The sequence below is a fragment of the Protopterus annectens genome, chromosome 6.part0, assembly GCF_019279795.1.
Source record: "Protopterus annectens isolate FY-2018-M chromosome 6.part0, PAN1.0, whole genome shotgun sequence".
Taxonomy (NCBI): Eukaryota; Metazoa; Chordata; order Ceratodontiformes; family Protopteridae; genus Protopterus; species Protopterus annectens.
This window is the reverse complement of record NC_056737.1, coordinates 664,323,652-664,345,832: the sequence shown is the minus strand read 5'-3', so window position 1 is coordinate 664,345,832 and position 22,181 is coordinate 664,323,652. Positions and strand designations below refer to the sequence as shown.

Genomic DNA, 22,181 nt, shown 5'->3' with positions numbered 1-22,181 from the left:
CAGCACTTGTGACCGGCTTGGAGTCTGACATGGCGCCAGCAACTCTAACCCTGTGGGTTCTGTCCTTTAGCCAGTTTGCAACCCATCTTGTGACATATGGGTTTACATTTAAGCTGGTACGTTTTTCTATAATACCCGAGTGGGGTATTGTGTCGAAAGCTTTTGCAAGGTCAAGGTAGGCTGTATGGACTGCCTTTCCCTCATCAATGGCCTTGGTGACTGTTTTGAAGAAGTCGACCAAGTTCAAAAGGCATGATCTGCCCTTGACAAAGCCAAACTGGGTCGGGTCCAATGTCTGCAAGTCCTTTATGTCTTTGTTTATGAGTTCCATTATGATCCTCTCCATAGCTTTGCAGACCAGGCTTGTTAAGCTTATAGGGCGGTAATTTCCAGGGTCCGTAGAGGTACCGCCTTTGTGGAGTGGGACCACAGTTGCCGTATGCCACTCCTTGGGCACATATCCTGTGGTAAGGCTAAGATTAAACAGCTGCCTTATATGCGGGTTTAGTTCCTCGTTGAGTTCGTGTAGCACACAGCCGGGGACACCATCCGGTCCCATTGATGCTGTGTTTTTAGCTTTAGAGAGAGCAGCTTTCACCTGCGCATTAGAGATGTCTGGGAGGCTACACTCAGCTGGGATAGTTATCTCTCCTTTTGGGAGGGAGAGGGGGGTGAAGTTTGCACTGAACCTGTCTGCCAGTATGTTGGCAATGTCTGTGGGTTCAGTGATTTTTGTATCATTTTGGACTAATTCTGCACATATCTGGGAGTTTCCACCCAGGCTTCTAACATAGCTGAAGAAGGCCTTATGATTGTCTTTTGAATCTATTGCAATTTTTCTCTCAAAGTTGGCCTTGGATGATTTTATGAGTGCTCGTATTTTTTTTACTAATAATGATCAAGGGTGTCTTCTCTTTTATGGATTTTGCTCTATCATGTAACAGTACTGAGCTGTTGGACATGCTCCACTTAAAGAAATCCCAATCCCTCAGAACCATACGCTCCAGGGATCTAAACCTTGTCATCACAATGAACAAAACATGCTGGAGGGATATGTTCCTGACCGAGAGACTCCCCATACTCTGGAATAGACTGCCCATACATGTCAAGCAGAGCACCTCCTTGGTCCTCTTCAAAAGGAACCTTGATGATTGAATGGGAGATAGGAAATTCCCCCCCAGGGATCACGTCAGTCACCTTGCTAGACAGGGGTCCAGGGAAGTAAATATTGTGGGAAGAAATATCCAGGGAATTATTATGGCTAGGCTTGTATAGGCCCTAGGGCCAATAGCCTAGTACCAACCTATGAACCTAAAATAAAAGAAAGTCCCAGCAAAGCTAAAAACTTCTGTGTGTAATACCTTAAACCTTAAGTAGTAAAAACCCATAAGATGCATGTAAATGGCCTCTTAAGCACATACATACAGTTGCTTTAGCCACATGGCTATTTGTTGACTCAGTAAGTCTACTGGGCAAATTATTTCTTGGGAGACCCAGGAGAAAGTACAGTTGTGTACACTTACCATAAATGTAGATGTTCGAGTGTATTCACTGTTGCAGTCATTACATTTGGGTAATCTGCTGGCAGGTTGCCCTCAGTTGGACTGATTAACAAAGTCTTGGGTCCTGCGTCGGTTGCTGACCTTTCTTCCATGATGTCAGGTCGTCAGGGGTATAAAACATGCAGCCGACACCATTACATCAGTTTTTCTTGCCCCAGATGTCAGGTGTCCCCTAAATGAGGACCAATATATATATATATATATATATATATATATATATATATATATATATATATATATAAAATTAAAAACACAGAAGTATACCTCCAAACAAAAGCAAATACACCAAAAAAGGCTTTTAAGCATAGTAAAAGAAAGTAAAGGTATAGTAAGAGAAAAACAGGGGGCTGGAGGGAAGGTAACCAGGACTGCAACAGTGAATACACTCGGACATCTACATTTATGGTAAGTGTACACATCTGTACTATGTTCATCATGTTTCACTGTTGCAGTCATTACATTTGGGTAGATTCCCAAAGCTATGGTTGGGAGGATGGATTTATACAGCATTAGGACCAGCTATAAGGCCCTGCAAAACAGCAGTGGCAAAGCCAGCTCTGGATTTAGAGAAAATTGGTAAGTGATAATGCTTGGTGAAAGTATGAACTGAACTCCAGGTAGCAGCTTCTAGAATATCCCTGTTAGGAACACCTCTGAGAAAGGTTGTTGAAGTAGATGCAACCCTGGTGGAATGAGATCTGATCCCCTGGGGGGGGGTAGGTTTTCCATGGTGCTTATAACAGAAGTGAATACAATGGCTTATCCATTTAGAAATGGTTTGCTTTGAAATGGTTCCACTCTGCCCCTACAGCAAATGCTACCAGCAGTTGTTCAGATTTTCTTCGAGATTTATTCCTGTCCAAGTAGGATCTAAGTTGTCTGTGTACATCCAATGCATGCAGAATCCACTCCCCCTTGTTCTGTGGATTGGGAAAGAAAGTTGGCAAATGAATGGACTAATTAAGAGCCACACTGGATACCACCTTGGGCATGAATGATGGATTGGTCCTGAGTGACACCCTGTCCGCATGAAAGATGATGAAAGGCTCCACTGCCATAAGGGCCTGTAATTCAGATATCCTTCTAGCTGAAGTGATTGCTAAAAGGAAGGCTGTTTTCCAGGAAAGAAATTTTAAGTCTGCAGTAGCAGCTGGCTCGAAAGGAGGTAAAGTGTGTTTCTCCAATACAAAGTTATGGTCCCAAGCAGGGGTTGGAGCTCTCCTGGGTGGTCTCAAGTTTTTGGCCCCTCTGAGATGCTGCTTTAGAAGAGGATGAGAGAAGGGGGGGGGGGGGTTCTGTGTTATAATGAGCTGAAATGACTGAGACATGGATTTTTATGGAAGAAAAAGACAGGCCCTTGTGAAGCATCTCAGTTAAGTATTGCAAAATCTGAGGTAAATTGGGCACTGCTGTGCTCATCCCTTGAGATTGATTCCAGGCACAGAATATTTTCCATTTGTCAGCATGAGATTTTCTAGTAGTAGGTCTTCTCGCCTCCAAAATGACATTCATCACAGGTTTGCTGAGGGATGCTAAGGGGGTTTTAAGTGATTAGCCAAGCTGCAATATTCAATGTTTGGAGCTGAGGGTGCAGAATTTGGTTCTCCTGCTGAGACAGTAAGTAAGGTGTCTGAGGCAAGTGCCATGGTGAAATGTGTGACACACTGCGCAGGAGTGGGTACGAGTGTTGGCGAGGCCAGTCTGGTGCAATCAAAATCATTTTTGGTTTAATATGCAAGTCTGTAGGCCTGAATACACCCTCAGAAGCTGGTGCCTGCTCAGAGGCTTCAGACCCATCCAAGGAAGAGACATCCGTGGGTTCCATATGTAAAGCATTTTGCGGCATACCGGACTCTGAATGGGTCTCAGTAGAGGCCTGTGAATCAGAAGTAGCAGGTATCAGGGGCTGCAAAAGCACCTCACTGAGTACCAGAGAACTGGCGACTGGCTTAGGAGAAGCTTTGTCAGCAGTTTTGGACCTCAACGGCCTGTCTCTGTCTTTTTCTTTGCATTGTTTTGGTATTCCGGTAGTCGGATGGCTAACCAACGTCATTTCTGGATAATTAAATTGAGAACCAAAATATTTAGAAGCAAAAATGTGCCAACGATGGATAGTGCACTGATTAAATAAAGCACAAAATCGACAGCGAAGTATGTCGTGGTCAGGGCCTAGGCGAGGAATACAGTACAAATGAAAATCCTTATGAGGTATTTGCTTCCCACAAGTAATACAATTATTAACTTTTACTGACATTGGTAAGGAGCAAGAGAAAGTTTCCCCAATGGGATACTTAGCTTTTAGTTGAAGACTTCAGTTCTGAAACTCAAAAACGAAAATTTCAGGAGTCTGCTGATCGGCACTTGCGAACTGCTTCTGCTTCGGGCACCGCGCGACAAGAAAGACTGATGTAATGGCGTCAGCTGCATGTTTTATACCCCTAATGACCTGACGTCATGGAAGAAGGGACAGCAACTGATGCAGGACCCAAGACTTTGTTAATCAGGCTGACTGAGCGCAACCTGCCAGCAGATTACCCAAATGTAATGACTGCAGCAGTGAAACACGATGAACATCTGTCTGCTTATGTAACTTGTTCAGTCACACTGTAAACAGATTAAGGTAAAAATCAAACCCTGCACTCAGGAACAGGAAACAGCCTATTAACTGAGATTTAGGCCTCTGGACTAACTGTCTGACTCACCCATAGCCATCAAGCAAAATTTGGTTATGCTCATACAATAAATTATAGTGTATATATTTTTGAAAACTATAGAGGCAAGACTAATATATGTGCTGTTATGACTTCAGAACTAAAAGTGACATGTAGTTGTTGCTAAAGTGAGATTTTTAAACATTTGAAATATTCACACACACGCACACACACACACACACACACACACACACACACACACACACACACACACACACACACACACACACACACACACACACACACTCACACACAAATGGAATTCTGAACTGGAATTCAGAAACTTAAAACTTAGCTCTTCTACTATGTTTTATCCTAAAGGGTTGAACTAAATATTGTTTATAGCAGAATATTTTGCTATGTTGATCAAAACATCATTCTGGGAGATTTCAGGTTATTTCAGAGATATAACCCTGAATTAATAGGCACGGCTAACAGACCTGCATAGCCATTAAAATGTGTCAAACTTTTATGTTGCATTATAATTAGTTTCTGTAAGGCCTGGGTATATGACTTCTCTTTATAGTGAGGGATAAAACATATGCCAAACACATATCTGGAATGGCTGGCATTAAATTGTAAGTATATATCTTATGCCTTTCTAAAAACTATGACCCTACTCTACTCAAATGCAGCACTCACATATCCTGTTCTAAAGGCAGAACTATTATTCAACTTTTTCTATTGCATTATCATCTCACAGGTTTGCTGTATGTTAGAAAGTCATAAACTACCTCACCCAGGTTGCTGTATGTTAAAACCTCATATACTGCCTAAGCTGCATTTGCATTATAAAAAATACTTATTCCTGCTCAGATTTTGCATGTAATACCTACTACGGCTAATGCAAAGTATTGTTTTACAGCTACTTGTTATGTGTATTCTTCGAGTTTTTCACTTGAACTTACAATTGTTTCTTAATGGATATAACAGTTATTTCCTTTTAAATATAGTCTCTAATTTCTTATGTATAATTTTTCGTGTATATTTTTATGTGGATGTTTTCTGTATTGTTAACCTTAGTACTGTATGGAGCTTTTTCTCCCCGGGCTTCTGCTGAAAATGGGATTCTTGCCCATTCGGACTCTCCCGGTAAACAAATGTAAATTAAATAAAATAAAATAAATAAATAAATAAGATATGAATTCCTGTGAGGTCCATGGCAAACTGACAAACTTAAATGCACTTCAATGTCCATGGAGAGCTTTCTGAATGTTTTATTAAGAATTGCTGAACTGGGGATTGATCCATTGACTCTTGTGCATAAGCATGTTCAGTAATTTCACTGCCACAGTCTGGCATGCTCCATTATACATAGCTTCTGTTAGGGGTCAGCATATGACATTCTTTAAGACAGAATGCTGTACATGTTCATGATATACCTGTACTGATTTGGAATACATAACAAGTAAAAATATATAAACTTAGATACAACAGGGACATTTTCTGTTAATAGAAAAATGCTAGCACCATTCATTCCATTTCAACCCCTAAGTCTAATAAGAGCCAGCAAATGATTTATGAGGATCCTTCATCAAGGAGTCATAGAACAGTCAGCTAATCGTTTTGATGTTAAGCTGTTTAATGACCATGAATCATTTTATTGTAAATTGTGTTCCTACCCAGAAAAAATAAGGATATGAGAGACAGAGAAGGAAAGAAAGAATGAGAGTGAAAGATTGCTTTGTCAAAGAGTCCACCAGCTGAACACATAAAAATCATGGATGGGGAATCCAGACCAACATCTTTGTGTAAGAGGCATTTCAGGAGTTTCTCATTTTCCTGTATGATAATATGTTTAATTGTCAAAGTCTTTGCTTTGTTGAATGGCATAATTCATATTCAAATAGATATAAACATACATTTGCATCTATTAACTTGAAATGTGCTTTTCCAGTTTATTGTGAATTTAGGATGCCTGCCAGATGTATTAGCACTGATAAAATTGTAAACCTATTTTCTTCTTCTTTATAAGAATTGTAAAGCTTACTTTTTCTTCATGAGGTAGTGGTAATGTTTTGACTTGGTACAAGTGTTGCCCTGAATAGTCCAAACTTTTTTGATCTCTTTCTTTGCCTGTGCATCTCTTAATCTATGTGTCTGATAAAGTAGCAGTGTAATTATTAATGAAGCTCAAGTTGTTTTTCTGTTTGTTCAAGGTACATACAAAAGAACTATCACTAAAAGTTTCTGAGATTGACCTAGTTGATCTGGCTGGCAGTGAGAAACAACGAACATCATACACCACTAATGATCATTTTGTTGAAGCAAGAGCTATTAATCTGAGTTTAACAACACTTGGTAATGTAATTAGGTATGTTCTTAAAGTACTTCTACTCAGAAAGACTGTTTCTGAGCATTAAATGCATCTTATTTTCAATTTAGTTTGTCAAGACAGTATATAGCAATGCAATTTATGCTGACCTATGAATATCAAGATTAAATTAAGCCATTTTTATGGATTTGCTTTTTGTGCATTCACATTTAAAATTTTGGCACAATGCGGAATCAAAAATATAAATAAATTATGTGCATTTCACGTAATCTCACTAAACTAGTAGGGTAGAATAGTTTTCTCCACTCAAGTCTTTTTATCAAGGCATACTTATATTGACTTCAAAGCATAGCCTGTCTCTTCAACAGCAAACACAAAATGGTGCACTTCCAATACCTGTCTGTTATATCAGTTAATCACTGTAGCAATCATAACCACCATCTTATATGAAAGGCCTTACTCATAAAAATGATCCCATCCCAACAAAGAAATTCAGGTATGTTGTAAAAATCTCATTAGCCATGCCCAGTTTGAAGCATCAGCTATCTACTCTTATCATTGGCATCTAACTGGCATCAGACTGTCACAGGAAGGATCAAATCCTGCACCTCATATGCAAAAACAATAGAGGTGATCCTACAGTCTGCTCCAGGATCTAAAAGGAAAAATAATCATCTACTATGATCCAATCTACAAAAAGCATTCCATCTCAATAATTGGGTGGCTTTCAGCAGTAGGCAAAACAGGAGGGGGGTATGTTTACTTCTTCAGATCCTAGACAAAGAAGCATGAATGACTGAACACCTACCACCTACTTAAATTAACAGGCCTCACCTCACGTGGGTCTGACTGAAATATATGTCCACCTACTGCTTGAACTCTGGACGCTTTTCCTGGGTCTCACCTGTCTATCATATCTAGCAGCAGTGCGGAGGAGGAGAAGACAATGCAATTGGCACACACATACCCATTCTCTGTCTGTCCTTTCCAACACTTGATCCATTTTTTTTTCATTCATCCAAATGCTAGTTGTCTATTATTGAAAAACTTTGGTATGACATCTTGTCTCACTAAAATGGCAGCTTTAACACTTTAAAGTGCTTCCATTTCTTCAGGAAATACTTTGTCATGCAAATCAAGCACACCATGTACTAATTTAAATTAACACAGCATGCTTTGACTGACAAAGTTAAGTTCCTTTCATTTTAATGGTAATTTTTAAGCTAGTTCCTCCAGCACAAAGCAAATCTTTCACCAATTACTACAACTAAAGGCAAGCACACTTCTTTTTGCCTTTTCATAGCAATTATTTCATCAATACAAGATATGCTGTTACTTGTAAATGTTCTTAGTTTCCGAACAAGGCTCTTAACATTATTAAGCGAGTGAAACATTCATCGAGGTAAAATAGATATTGCTGCAATTGTATCTTTTTCCAGGTTCACCTTTTTAACAATTGTAATAATTAATGCATAAATGATTTTCTCTCTTTTTGAAACTTATCAGAAACATTGGCAATTGACTGCTGCTTGTGCACACATTTGCATCTTTCCAAATGCATTTAGTATTTTTGCACTGAAAATAATTATTTTGCTATTGCCTTGTGATTACTTTATTGCGACATGTTTATTTTACACATTTTACTGTTACACTGATGATAAAATGTTTTGCCATTTACATGATTAACTTTTACTTCAACGTGTGTAGAAAAATATACAGTTCTTCATACTTTCTACAGTTTTCAAGCTCAAGACAATCTCAACAGCCTTAGAAATTGTTAAATTCAGTTCTGAAAGTAAAGCTTTGGTGGCAGTGTCTGAAAAGAAAATCTTTTCTGCAATTTCAAATGTTCTGGGTTCAAAATGCTGTTATAGTATATGACAGACTCCTTACTGAAATCTTGGGACTCAAAATGCTGAGTTCTGACATGCAGAAAAAAGACTCAAACTGCAGAAAGAGGGTGAATATCAGACAGCTCTTCTCCATTAAACTCATTTTCTGCAGTGGGAAGTCCCCACTTCTCCTATAGATATATATATATATATATATATATATATATATATATATATATATATATATATATATATATATCTTTATTTTACATTTGTTTACTGAGAAAGTCCGGCTGGACACATGTCCTTTTTCAGCAGAGGCCCTGGGAGATAAGCTCCAGTTAGTGCATATACATACATACATGAATAACATCTGAATATGTAGGCAAGACATATCAATGTACAATTGGCAGTGGATGCATTGCATAACTTAACTGTGAGTTATTTATATCAGTAAAGGATGAGATCACACCGGAGTGTAGTGCAGTGAGATATAGTGCCTTATTTTCACAAGTGATACATAATCTAATAGTGCACTAGAGGCATTCTATGAAGGAATGAGAAGATATAGGTAGTAAGAGAGTGAAGAGGTAGCAGTATAAGTAGCCTCAAAGTGTGTATTAACAGGATTTAGGCAGTGGTGAGTAAAGTAGGTTATTAGAATGTTGGCTAAGTTATGAAGTTATAGTTTCTGAGTTTCATTATTCAGGGAGATTTGTAAAGGAGACAGTTGAGAGTGAGATGATTTATTTCACATGATGGTGGAACATGGACAGAGTGATTTGGTAAGGAGGTGTTGTTTTAGGTTAGTTTTGAATAGAGGTAGGGATGTTATGGAGATAATGTTGACTGGCAGTTCATTCCAGATTTTGCCTATGTATTTAGCAAATAGAGAATCCCCTGCTTGGTTTTTGGGTAAGTAGGTTTTTATTTTTGCTTGTTGGAGGAGTGTAGTATTCTATTAGCACTATAGGGTTGAAGAAGGGTTTGTAAGGATGGTATTTTTCAGGATTTGAGCGGAGTTTGTGGACCACTGTTAATTGTGTATACTGTAGGAGATGGGAAACTATAGCTAGTTGAGTTTGAGTGAAAGGCAGTGGTGTGTCCTAGTTGATGAATTTGTAGCATATCTTGCTATTTTATTATAGCAGGACTCGAGTTTTTGTAGTTCAGATTTCCTGATGTTAGTTAGTATGGGGGCTGTGTATAATAAGGTGGATATCAAATGAGTTTGGGCAATAACTATTTTGTTATCTTTGGTAAAGTAGTGTTTATTCCTGTATAAAGTGCTTAACTTTTTATGCACTTTTTTAACTGTTTGGGAGATGTGTATATCAAATTTAAGGTTGCAGTCGATTTCTACTCCTAGCAGTTTAGTGTGTGGTGATGGGGTGATTATAGTGTTGTTAATGGAGGAGATGAAGAAGGTGTTAGAGGGGGGAGAAGACTTATTAGGGAGGAATACCATTAATTTGGTTTTCTTAGGGTTTAATACTAGGTTAGCATTTGTGAGCCAGGTTTCTATGTCATGAAAGACTTTCTGAGTTAGAGTTTGTAGATCCAGTAGAGAAGGTGCAGAACATATCACTGTGGAGTCATCTGCATATTGAATGAGTGATGCATGAGCGGTATAGATGGAGTTTGTTAGTAAATATAAAGAATAGAAGTGGACCTAGGATAGAACCTTGATGCACTCCAAGAGTTACTGGTAATAGGGGTGATAGAGTTTGTTGCCAAGAGACTGCTTGTTGCCGTCCTGTGAGGTAGTCTTGGAATCATGCAAGTGTGGAGTTTGAGAAGTGAAGATCAGTGAGGGTATTTAGTAGGTTTGTGTGTGATACCATGTCAAAAGCTTTTGACAGGTCTAGAAAGATAGAAGAGACATAGTTGGTAGTAGTCCTGTGGCAGATAACAGTGTTAGTGAAAGACATTAGTGCTGTGGTTGTGCTATGGTATGGTCTGAACCCATGTTGGGTATTAGTTACGAGATTGTTAGTAAGAAGGTAGTTAGTAACCTGCTTGTGAACTACTCTTTCAAGAATCTTTGATAGAGGAGACAGTATTGCAACTGGTCTATAATTATTTAGTTCGGTTGATGTGCCACCTTTGTGTAGTGGGATGATATAAGAGGTTTTCCAGCTAGAAGGGACCTGATGTTCAGTTATGGATCTATTGATTATTAATGAGATGGAGTATGCTATACCTTCTGCTGTTATCCATAAGTATTCAGCAGGTAGACTGTTAGCAGCTAGTTTGGTGGGTTTTAATTTTTGCAGCAGTCTTTTGATATTGTCAGTTGTTACTGGTTGCAGAGAGAATAGCGGTGTGGTGTTTGTTGTGGGGGCTGGGGGTGTGTTTGTTGAGGAAGTTTGAGTTTTGGATAGTTCTAGTATGGTTTCTGTAAAATACTTGTTAAATTGAGTTGCAACATTGTCTGTGTTGTTGGTAGTGGTGGTGGGGGGGGGGGTGTTCCTATTTTCCCAGGTAGTATGATATTGTTTATAGTGGACCAGAACTTTTGTGGATTTATGTGGTGCCTGGTTTGAATTTTGGTGTACTAATTTACTTTATCTATTTTAATTTGTTTTTTTGGCTTTGTTTCTAAGTTCCTGATAAGTTTGTCATGAGGGTTGGGATTTGTCTGATCTCCAGGTAGACCAAGCCTTATCTCTAAGTCTGAGAAGGTTCAGTGTTTCTCTTTTTAGCCAAGGAGCATAGTTAGATTTAACACGTATGTATCTAATGGGTGCTTGAGAGTTTAGGATGGAGAGGAAGGTAGTGTTAAAGTAATTAATGGCTTCAGGTAGTGGAAGATGTTTTAATGGCGTCCAATTGCAGCTTTTAAGTATTTCTACAAGTTTGTTGGGGTTGAGTTGCTTTTTGTTTCTTATTTGTAGTAGTATAGGTTGTTTAATTGGGTTTGTTCTTGATTGCATAAGTGGGATGGTGATCACTGAGGCTCTCTGGCAGACAACCTGAGTTGGAGTAAATGGTTGGTCTGTTTGTTAGTATCCAATCTAATGTGGAGTTCTTGTTGGTGGATTTATTAATTCGGGTGGGTGATTGGATTAGTTGTGTGAAGTCGTATAGGTCAATATAGTTTTTGGGGTTTGGAGAATTGCAGTCTGTCCAATCTATATTGAGATCACCCATTAAGGGTGTCTCTTGGGGTAAGTTATTGCTACACCAAAGTAGGATGTTTTCTAGTTTTGGGATATTATCATCTGGAGGCAGGTAGAGACCAATTATATAGATGTGTTTATTGCAGGTGATGTTGAATTTGGCAAATATTATTTCTGTATTTTTAATTTCTAAGGTTGTGACATCTAGTGTTTCTATGGAGAGGTGTTTTTTAAAGAGAAAGACAACACCGCCACCCCTTTTGTTTTTCTGTCATTATGTATAATGTTGCAACCTGGTGAAAGTATTTCATTACAGTTGGTGTTGGAATTTAGCCATGTCTCTATAAGTAGTGTGATATCTGGTGAGTATAGAGAGATGTTGGCATGGAGTTCATGGATTTTGTTGTTTATGCTTCTTATATTTATATTAAGTTTTAATATCTCTGCTATATCTCTATTAGGAATGATTGATGCTTGGTTGGTGTTTGGTTGGGGTGCAGTAATAGGGCCAGGGTTAGGATGAATGTCACCACTTAGGGCTAGCTTTGAGGCAATTTGGACAATGTGTCTCAGGAGCTTGTTAATGGTTTTGTCATATTCCAAGGAGGTACTGGGAGATGTGTTGTAGCGTAGTGGTGGGAGTCTGAAGTGGGATAAGATTGAGCTAGTGAGGATGGTGCTACAAATAGTTGTGTATACATATATATATATATATATATATATATATATATATATATATATATATATATATATATATATATATATATATATATATCAGCTCAGTGTCTACAGCACCTCAGAAGAAAGGGACTATTCCAAAAATGACAATCTTGGACCTAATATATGCAATTGTAGATTTTCAGCAAATCATCTTCATATTATAGGATTCACTAATGTGGGTCAAGATAATTCAGATGGTTATCTATTTGAACAATCTGATCATATGTGGTAGACTTTTTTTTTTACCAAACTGTTAAATGAATAGATTGATATTTACCTAACTGTTCTATTTATACATTCTAATTAACCTTAAGTAGTACTTGTTCCAGTAATGTTCTAATGAATTTCTGTCAGCATTTTATACTTAATGCAGGATGGGTGTGGGGCACATGCATTACATTTTCATGTTTGGAGGATGCTTATTAGGATAATTTGTTTTAATAATTATTTTACAAATAAACTTCAAATTTCAATAAGAGTTTTTGCAAGCATGGAAATGCAAATAGTCTTTTTAAAATCAAATTGTAGCCCAGTAATTTACACATGATCTTTTATTGCCAGCAGCTGTGCATGTCCATGTGTGAGAGAGAGAGAGAGAGAGAGTGTGTGTGTGTGTGTGTGTGTGTGTGTGTGTGTGTGTGTAAGTGTGTGTGTGTGTGTGTGTGTGTGTGTGTGTGTGTGTATACGTGTGTGTGTGTGTGTGTACATATATGTGTGTGTCCATGTTTTGCATGTGTACGTGTGTCTGTGTCATTTGTGTGTTCCATGTTGTGTGTGTTTATGTGGGTGTAGGTGTGTGCATGCGCGCATGTGTGTTTTAAGATGGCCTGAAGTCCTGCCCACAATTGTAATACGGACCAGTTTGGAATGCTTCATAGAGAAGGCTTTGACTTCCCTCACCTCTAAATAGAATAAGGTCAATAGAAAATAAATTACTATTAACAGATCTCACAGTATAATCCTCCACATTAAAGTTTATAAGGTCCCTAAGAAATAGAAGTCCTCAGTTATTCTAAGAAAGATTCTATAGAGTCACATTTACACTGTAGCAACTGGAGTAAATAAACTGTTGTGGTGCAGGTGTTGAAACCTGTGATGCACTTATTTTTGCATAATTAAAAGTTAGTGCTAATAAAGTTAAAAAAATGTGAATGTTGTTGCTAGTTGCTTAAATCTTACTTGACTACAAAAGGACTACCAAAGATTATTGTCTAACTGCATGAATGAAAAAAAAAAAGATGGCTGCAGAGTTTGAAAGGACAGACAGAGAGATTGACTGCATTCCATAAGCATAGCTGAAGCATGAGATGATATCACAAAAATGAATGATTATAATAGGACATCTGTTCTCATTCTTGTGTAATAGCCTGAGATTGAGTAGTATGTCAGGTGTTGCATGACCACCTTAGCAAGAAGAAATATGAGCAATATCAGACAAAGCCTGCTAGTTTCTTTATAGGGAAAGGTGGGTGGGAAAGAGTTATTTTTGCTGGTACGAGTCCAATGTTGGTATTACTTGAAAGAGAAAGAGAGGAAGTGTCACATCTGGTGAGACAGAGATTTGCAGCAAGGCATGCCAGTGCTGTGAAACCACTGGACACACCTCCCTGGGAGTCACATGTAAAGATTGCGTGTGAGAGGACATTAGAGCAATAGAAAAAAAAAAATCTTTGTCCACTGCACTAAGACTGCAATTTCTCCAGTGGGCTACGTGTTTGATCAATGAATGAATACTATAGTGAACTATAATAGCCATGGTATCAGAAGAGTGCATATTTTGTAAAAATAACCTCTAGCACCATCAACTAAAGGACGTTGTATATTATTACAGTCTCCTGAGCATTATTCATTCCCCACTATGTTCACACTGTTAACACGTAGTTACAGATTTTGCAGCATCATACAAAATTCAGTGATTACCTAGCTAGTCTGATTTATGTGTTTAAAATGGTACATTTGGAGTCACCACTAATGAAACTGTTCTCCCAGAATTTTTCAATGCCATTAAGTTAAACTATACACTGCAGCTCTTATGTAACCATAATAGTCTTGAACAAGAAATGTAATAACTTCAGAGTTAAAACAAGATAATTCTGTCAGCCAACTGTATACTGTACCTAGCAAAGAAAAATGTTCAACATGTTTTTTAATGAAATTAAAACACTTATTTTTTTTTCTCGGCTAAATTTCCTCACACCCCATCTACAAGTATGTGTTCTTTCAGCACCTCTACCCTTTAATGAGCTCTTATTATCATCTCCGAGGTGGCTAAGATCTGCAACATTTTCCCAGCTGCAGATAGATTACTCATTCATTCATTTGAAAGAGCAAACTTATTAAATTAGTATAACAGAAAATATAATGTAAATTGGTACAGTAAGGATGGTAGTAAATACTTACATTAAAAAAGTTCACAAGCATTAAAAACTGAAGTAAAATTCTTCTGTGTAAATAAAAGATGCACAAAAAATGGCATTATGGAACCACCTGAATTTCACCTCAGAGTTGCACACCCATAACAAAGCTGGTAATTTATTCCAGAAAAATGTAGCAAAACATATTTTACCAGTCATTCTAACCAAATTCTTAGTTTTCAACAACACATTCCTAGAAGATGTGATGTAGCTGGGAAGTCAGTAATCATCATCTGACTCACTCATGTAGGTCTCAGAAACAGCTGGCAGTGAAAGCAAATCTTTCAGCAGAGGTGGTGATGCATATATTTCAGCAAAGGGTATTGTGTAAAATGTGTTCTGATGAAGTCCCGAGTTGTGATGAAAGCGCTTAACCTTTTTGGATTAAATAAGCATGTTTTGTTTTAGGAGTTCGTCTAGTTCACTTTATTTCAATGTTTCAGATTTCCTGAGTCTACATGAACTTATTGCTTTGGTTATTGATTTTATTGGATTGCATGGTATACACACCCGTTTTTGTGACTCTCAACAGAGGTGTGATATGACACATATGCAATAGGCCAGTCAACAATCACCCAACAGAGTTTTGCAACGTTTGCAGGTCTTACAGGTTATATCCCAAACACCTGCTGTAAGACAACTTGCAGTAGCCTTTGTGAGGTTGCAAGTTCCTGTAATGGAATATGTCAATGGATCCAGGCAATATTCTTAAGATGAAAATAAGAAGTCCTGATAACTACAGACACCAGGTCTTTTAAGTGTGAGTGATATTGTAATGGGAAAGATCCCTGCTGAGTTATTCACTAGTTAATATGAGAGCCTAGTGTGCAAATGAAACGGGATAAGAGAGTGGGTGGAGATAGGGTTACCACCTGTCCCACTTTGCGAGGGACAGTCCCTCTTTGGGCAATTGTGTCCTGACCAAAAGTATTAAAAATGGCAAATGTCCTGAGACTGTAGGACATAATTATGTCCCATATGTCATGTAATAGTTGCATAAAATAGTTATTTCTGTATGGAAAATATCTAAATGTTACAAGAAACAGAATAAGCAACTAAACTGCTACAAGAATAAGCTTTCATTTAGGCAAAAAAGTAAAGTTCTAACCTTTGTACTGACCGTGGGTATGTGTCGGCCTGTAAAATTTGATGTGTGTCATGAAAATGTCCCACTTTGGCCATTTGAAAAGGTGGCAACCCTAGGTGGAGATGGTGGGAATGGGGGGAGTAGGTAAGGTAGAGGGAGGACAGTGATCAGAAGTAAGTGAAGGCTTTGAAACTAAAGCCATGCAGGCATTCAAATGTAAACAGGAAGTCAGTAGATGTTGTCAAGGCAGCATGGAGGGAGAGCTTGATGGCAATAAAGGGTATATGGCACGGGGAGATAAGAAAGTTAAGATAATGAGGAAATGATTACTAGAACAGCGGAAAACAATCCATCTATTGTATGAGGAGGAGAAACAGAGAGAGAACTGACAGTAATGAGGCAAGAACTACTAAAAGCACATGTAGAAGCAATGGATTCCACAATGGTAAGTAATGGATCGGCCATGCAACAACAGGATTTCTGATGAGTTAAGGAGGAAGGGACAGAAATAGTACTGGCCTGGAGACCTAAAATTATACCAGTTAGGGAAATGAGCAAGGATGAGATTGGACAAACAGGGTCTTATGAGGAAACCTGAATATCAGGAGGGGAACACGAATCTGATATCAATAGGAAAGTTGCGGAGAGGTAGGAAAATTATCAAAGGGGTGATGAGAAGTTTTAAATGCAGAAATTATCTTGGGGGAAGCTGCTTAGGATATCAGGGTACGAAATCAGGGAAGGCAGTGGGATGACATGGGCTTACATAAAATGCTACAAAAGGTAGAAACAATTGGCAAACCATTAAACGAAATGCTTAGTGAGGTTCAGAGGAAGCTCTCACTGTTAGCACCATTTACTAGACTGATTTTGTTAGTTTTACTGAAGAAGGACCAAAGGAGGTTGGACCAGGGATAATACAGACCAATCTCCCTTATTAATGTGGATGAAAAGATACTGGCAAGAATTCATACAAATTTCTGGAAAGAATAAGTCCAAAGCTGATGAGAAGAAGCCAAAGAGGATTTGTTAAAAGGAAAAGTAGAAAAGAACATAGGATAAAGGATCAGCATAATGGTTATCACTGATACAAGGTAGAGGGTTTGAATCTGACTTTTTGGTGTTGGGAAGTTGGCATAATGGTTAAAGTGTCTACCTCAAAGACACAAAAGTACAGGGTTTTATTCTCACTTTTGAGTAGAAATTGACTAGGCTTAAAATACCATGCAAAGACAGTTAGCCTAGCACTTACCTATGGACATTTGTGTCTGTTGGGGAGTTTATGGAACTAAGTCAGTTTGGGCAGTACAGGAAGATTTAAGTAATATTTTTATATTGAGATTTTAAGTTTGTTGAAGAAGATGTTGATTTTAGGACATGATTTTATCAGAATGAGAGTGCTTTTGAAGCAGAGTGAGGCATTGTGCTGGGATTCTAATATATGAGGGCTGGTCATTAATTCCCTTTCCAAAAATGCAAAGGTCAAGAGGTTTATGAAACAAGAGTGTCCTTTATCCTTTAGAGTTTTTTTAAAGGTTTTAGTAAAAAGGGAGAGAGAACATTTTAACCAAAGACAGCAGAAGAAGGTGGCATAATTTAATATATTGGCACGTAGCTGCATGCCAGTAATGGATGTAGTGCATGTTGTGTTTAAAACCATGTGGATCATTTCAGGAGTTTGGAAAGCAATGGCTATTACAATGCAAAAGGAAAAAAAAACTGCAGATGAGGCTGGGAGGGTAACAGAAGGTATTTGGGAGACATCTTTATACCGAAAAAATGCAAAGTTCCTGTAATCGCGGCTGCACAGGTAAAAAACACTCTCTCCAAAGCCAAGAACACAGCATCCATGGGATCTGACAACATTACAGGCTGCGTTCTACATGAACTTCAGAACGAACTGGAACCCCACCTAAGTACCATGTTCAATCATAGCCTCACTTCAGGCTTTGTACCCACTGAATGGCGTATAGCAATGGTTATCCCACTCCACAAAAGGGGAGTCACCACGGACCCCAGGAACTACCACCCCATTAGCCTGATGAGCTTGGTCTGCAAGGCTATGGAATGTATCATCATGGAACTTATAAACAATGACATTGGTAATCTCCAAACTCTGGACCCTACCCATTTTGGGTTTGTAAAAGGCAGAGCATGTCTCCTAAACCTGATAGACTTCTTTGAAGCAGTCACCAAAGCTGTAGATGAGGTTAAGGTGGTTCACACAGCCTATCTAGATCTCGCCAAGGCTTTTAACACCATCCCCAACACTCTGGAATTATAGATAAACTCACTAAACTAGGTATAAATCCCTATGGCACAAGATGGGTTGCCAACTGGCTCACTGACAGAACCCACACTGTGAAAGTAGCAGACTCTAAATCCAACTTCAGACCAGTGACAAGTGGAGTACCACAGGGTTCAGTCCTGGGTCTTCTCCTATTTGGTATCTATTTCTCTGAAGCACAGGCTAACACAGAAGGTCTTTGGCTAACAAAGTTTCCAGATGACTGCAAACTAGGAGTCATAATCAAAACTCCTAATGATGTGGACATCCTACAAAAGGGCCTCACTGAGACAGATGCCTGGTGTCAAAGCCATGACCTCAAGCTCAGTGCCAAAAAGTGTATTGTCTTCCCTTTTGGTAAAAACTCTGTACCCATAAGTAGTAGTCTACTTAACACTGAAAGCGTGATAAGAGACCTTGGGACACAAGTGGACAGTAGTCTCTCCTTTGATAATCACATCGCCACAGTAGTCAGGAAATCCTTCTGCATTGCACACCTCATCACAAAAGGTTTCTCATCCAGGAAAAAAGAGGTAATTGTCCCCCTCTACTCATCACTCATTGGATCCAATATAGAGTACAATGCCTCTTTTGGTATGTACCTCACAAGACATCTACAACAACTGGAAAGGCTGCAGAAAGACCTCACAAAGAGGATTACCGGCCTCAAATAGATGCCCTACGCAGATCGTCTCAAAAAAACTCCAGCTTTACTCCATCGCATATCGCCTACTCAGAGGGGATCTCTGCCTAAAATACATAGCTATGTCAAACCCAGAGCTGTTGGGCATGCTCCACCTAAAGAAATCCCAATCCCCTGAGCTACACGCTCTAGGGACCTAAACCTTGTCACCACAATAAACAGAACATGCTGGATGGAGAGTTTCCTGTCCCAGAGACTTCCCATACTCTGGATCATACTACCTATCTATATCAAATAAAGCTCCTCATTAGCACTCTTCAAGAAAAATCTTGATGATTGGATGAGAGATAGGAAATTCACCCCGGGGGTCACTTCTGTGGCTCTGCTCGACAGGGGTCCAGGAAAATAATTTTCTTGGTTTGTGAAAGCCAGGGTACCGTTTGGCTAGGCTTATATAGGCCCTAGGGCCAATAGCCTAGTACCTACCTATGAACCTGTGAGTGCAAGGGTATAGGATTGCCACATTTTCAGATGCCCATATTAGGACATTTTTTCTTGGAAACATAATTTTGCAGAGCAAACCATACCCCCAATCAACATAAAGGAGTGGACTTCACTTTATTGCCAAAATAAAAGTTCACTTTTTATAGAATTTGATTGGTTTTTATTGTTTCTTATCATATTAAAGTGTTTTAGGTGCAAAATTATTTTACTCTACTTTTACAGGATTTAGGAAATAATTTTTGCTTTAAAATCTCAGGACATCTGGCATCTTCTATGTATTTTTGTTATTAGACTTAACTGCTCAAAAAAGGACCATGCTGCATAAAGTGGGACAGATGACAAGTTAGGCAGAAGAGATAAGACATACATAATTAGTCAGGATTAACACTGTGTATATGGTAGTATTGCCCAGAGCCATAACTATGGTAAAAGGGAGTGGTTGTTGTGGGTACAAGCTATTATGGGATGCATTTGACAGGTAGTGATGATGCAGGAGCTACAGCAAGAATGGTGCAGCTTCAAATACAAATGCTGAAGAACATTAAGGAATGCTATGAAATATTGTGAATGGCTTTACTCAGAAAATGGAAGGTGGTACTATGTTGTGAAGGGGAAGGTAAGAGGCTGGAATAACACAGATTACAGAAGTGCAGAAGAACTTTTTTATTATTCAACTTTGAGAAGAGCCCCAAAAAAAAAAAAAAAAACTTTGAGTTGAAGAAGGAATCCAGTTTGGGGAACTGGACAGGGCACCAGATTACAAAACTGTGGTTCTGGTATTGTATAAGGTACTTTATGTGCTCAGGCATATTTCAGTGGGGACAACAATCCCTTCAATAAATAAGATCCAGAAAATGTGAGAGCTTTGTGTAGAATGAGACCAAAGGGAAACAGAATCATTCTGATGGCTTACAGATGAAAGAATCCATGGAAAGACAGATAAAAAGGTGAGATGGTCACTATCAAAACTACAGAATGACAGGCAAGAGGATGAGGAAGTGTATGTGCAAGTTTCAGAGATGGAGAAACAGGATGAATTTTGAGTTTTGTAACAGACAGACTTTGAGAAGTATTTGAAAAAGTGGTGGACTTTCAAATTAGAGATCCCTGAACTGGTAACATTTGGGGAAGCCCCAGGTTCTAAGCTGGAGGCAAACCAAGTTATTTAGGGAAATGGGAAGAAAAGGGAATATGTAGAGTAAAAGGTATAACAGAGGAGATGTCAGACAAGGAAATCCAAGTAAAAGAGTGGGACATTTTGAGGAAACAATATAATTTGGGAGGAAGGGAATGGCTAAGATATAGAAAATTAGTAGAGTCTTAATGAGGAATGTATTAGGATGTGCAGCAAAATTAGGAATGGGAACAGGGGTGAATACCCTCTTAGAATGGAGAATGCTTGAAAAAGGGACAATGTAGGGTGAAATATAAAAAAAACTGCTGTATAAGAATTTTTAAAAGGACAAAGGTAAGCTTTGTGGCTAATGAAAGAGTTATATGGTATAGAGTGAAATGATGAAACATAGAGAGAAGTGTGATACTGATCTATGGAGCTGAATGTCCTTCCACAGGTATGGAACCAACATATGGGTATATGTATCATAAGTGGCTTCATACACAATACAGGTGAAGTACTGTTGGAGCAGAGACGATAGAAGGTGTTACCATTGCAGAGTGCTAGAGATGGGTATGCTTCACATGTTCTGTGATTGCTGTTTCATTAGGGACTTATGGGAGAAGAGCATTAAAGAATGAATGAAATATTGGGAATGTCTTTTCTCAGAAATTGGAAGGTGGTACTATGTGCTGAAAGGGAAAGGTAAGAGGTTGAAATAACACACAGACTCTCCAAAGACCAACAGTGTATAAATGCAAGGGGAAATGTGCAGCACATGAAGAATGCTTGGGATGAGGCAATGAGAGGCTCATGTAAGGTCAGTTAACAGAAGCAAGAAAGAAAATTAATCAGCAGTCAGTAAATGTGATGACAAATCTTTCTGTGGTAACAGCTCAGCTCAGGAGGACTGGTGATATGGTATATTATTGGTTATTCACATTATTTATTGTTAAACCATAAACTATGACATGAATAGATGCAGGTTGGGAGTAACAGTTTACGTTGTGGCATGGTTTGAAGAAAATGAGGACATGGGATTTCTGAGGAGTGAGGGGCGTACAGATCTTTTTAAGATTATTGCAGTCTAAGTTTAGGACCTTGGGTAGATTCTCATATGTTCATAGGTTCATAGGGGGTTACTAGGCTATTGACCCTAAGGCCTTTATAAGCCTAGCCATGTTATACCCTTGTTCCTGTATTGATCAAGTTGTATGGTCTATATTTGCAGCACGAATCCATGATAAGCATCAATTGCCCTTATCCAAGAGGGACATAGGTGACACCCCTGGGTAAATTTACAGTCTCCCATCCAGTTGTCTAAGTTATGCTTAAATAGGGTCATCGGTCATGAATTCGGAGCTTGTTCCAGAGGAGTGGTAATCTCTGGGAGACATATCTGTCTCTCAAGCATATCCTGTTAATGTTGCAGGCTATATTAAGATCCCTAGAGTGAGTAAATCTTGTCCCATTTGACTTGCGGATGTGCAGCATTTCCATTAGGGCAGGGTCTGAGACTGCTCTGTAAACCAGGCATAATTCACCTCTCAGCAGCCTATAAAATACAGAGTACAGTGACAGGGCCTTCAATCTGTCCATGTAGGTCATGTGTTGAAGGCCCTGAATTTTCTGGTGAGAAACCTGTGAGGATTCTCCAGCTGCTGCAGGTGACTGGTGAGGTACATACAGAAGGGGGCATTGTATTCTATTAGTGGTCTGATGAGGGATGAGTACAGAGGAGTTATAACATTCTTAGCTCTGAATGCAATGCTGTTACTTATGAGATGTATAACATAGAAGGCCTTCCTGACCACTGTGGCCATATGGTGATTTAACTTAAGGTTGCTATCAACCTATGTTCCCAAATCTCTCACCATAGGGTTTGAGCTAAGGGGGGTACTGTTAATATT

The 22,181-nt window shown here is 38.8% G+C and overlaps 1 protein-coding gene across 1 annotated transcript in view; it reads left to right on the top strand.

Moving 5' to 3' along the window:
* Nucleotides 1-22,181, top strand: part of LOC122803875 (kinesin-like protein KIF28P) — a 251,684-nt gene that overhangs the window by 127,466 nt on the left and 102,037 nt on the right. Inside the window, exon 6 of the mRNA XM_044073555.1 lies at nt 6,433-6,587. Within this exon, the coding sequence (XP_043929490.1) occupies nt 6,433-6,587 (155 nt within the window). The remainder of the gene's footprint in view (nt 1-6,432; nt 6,588-22,181) is intronic.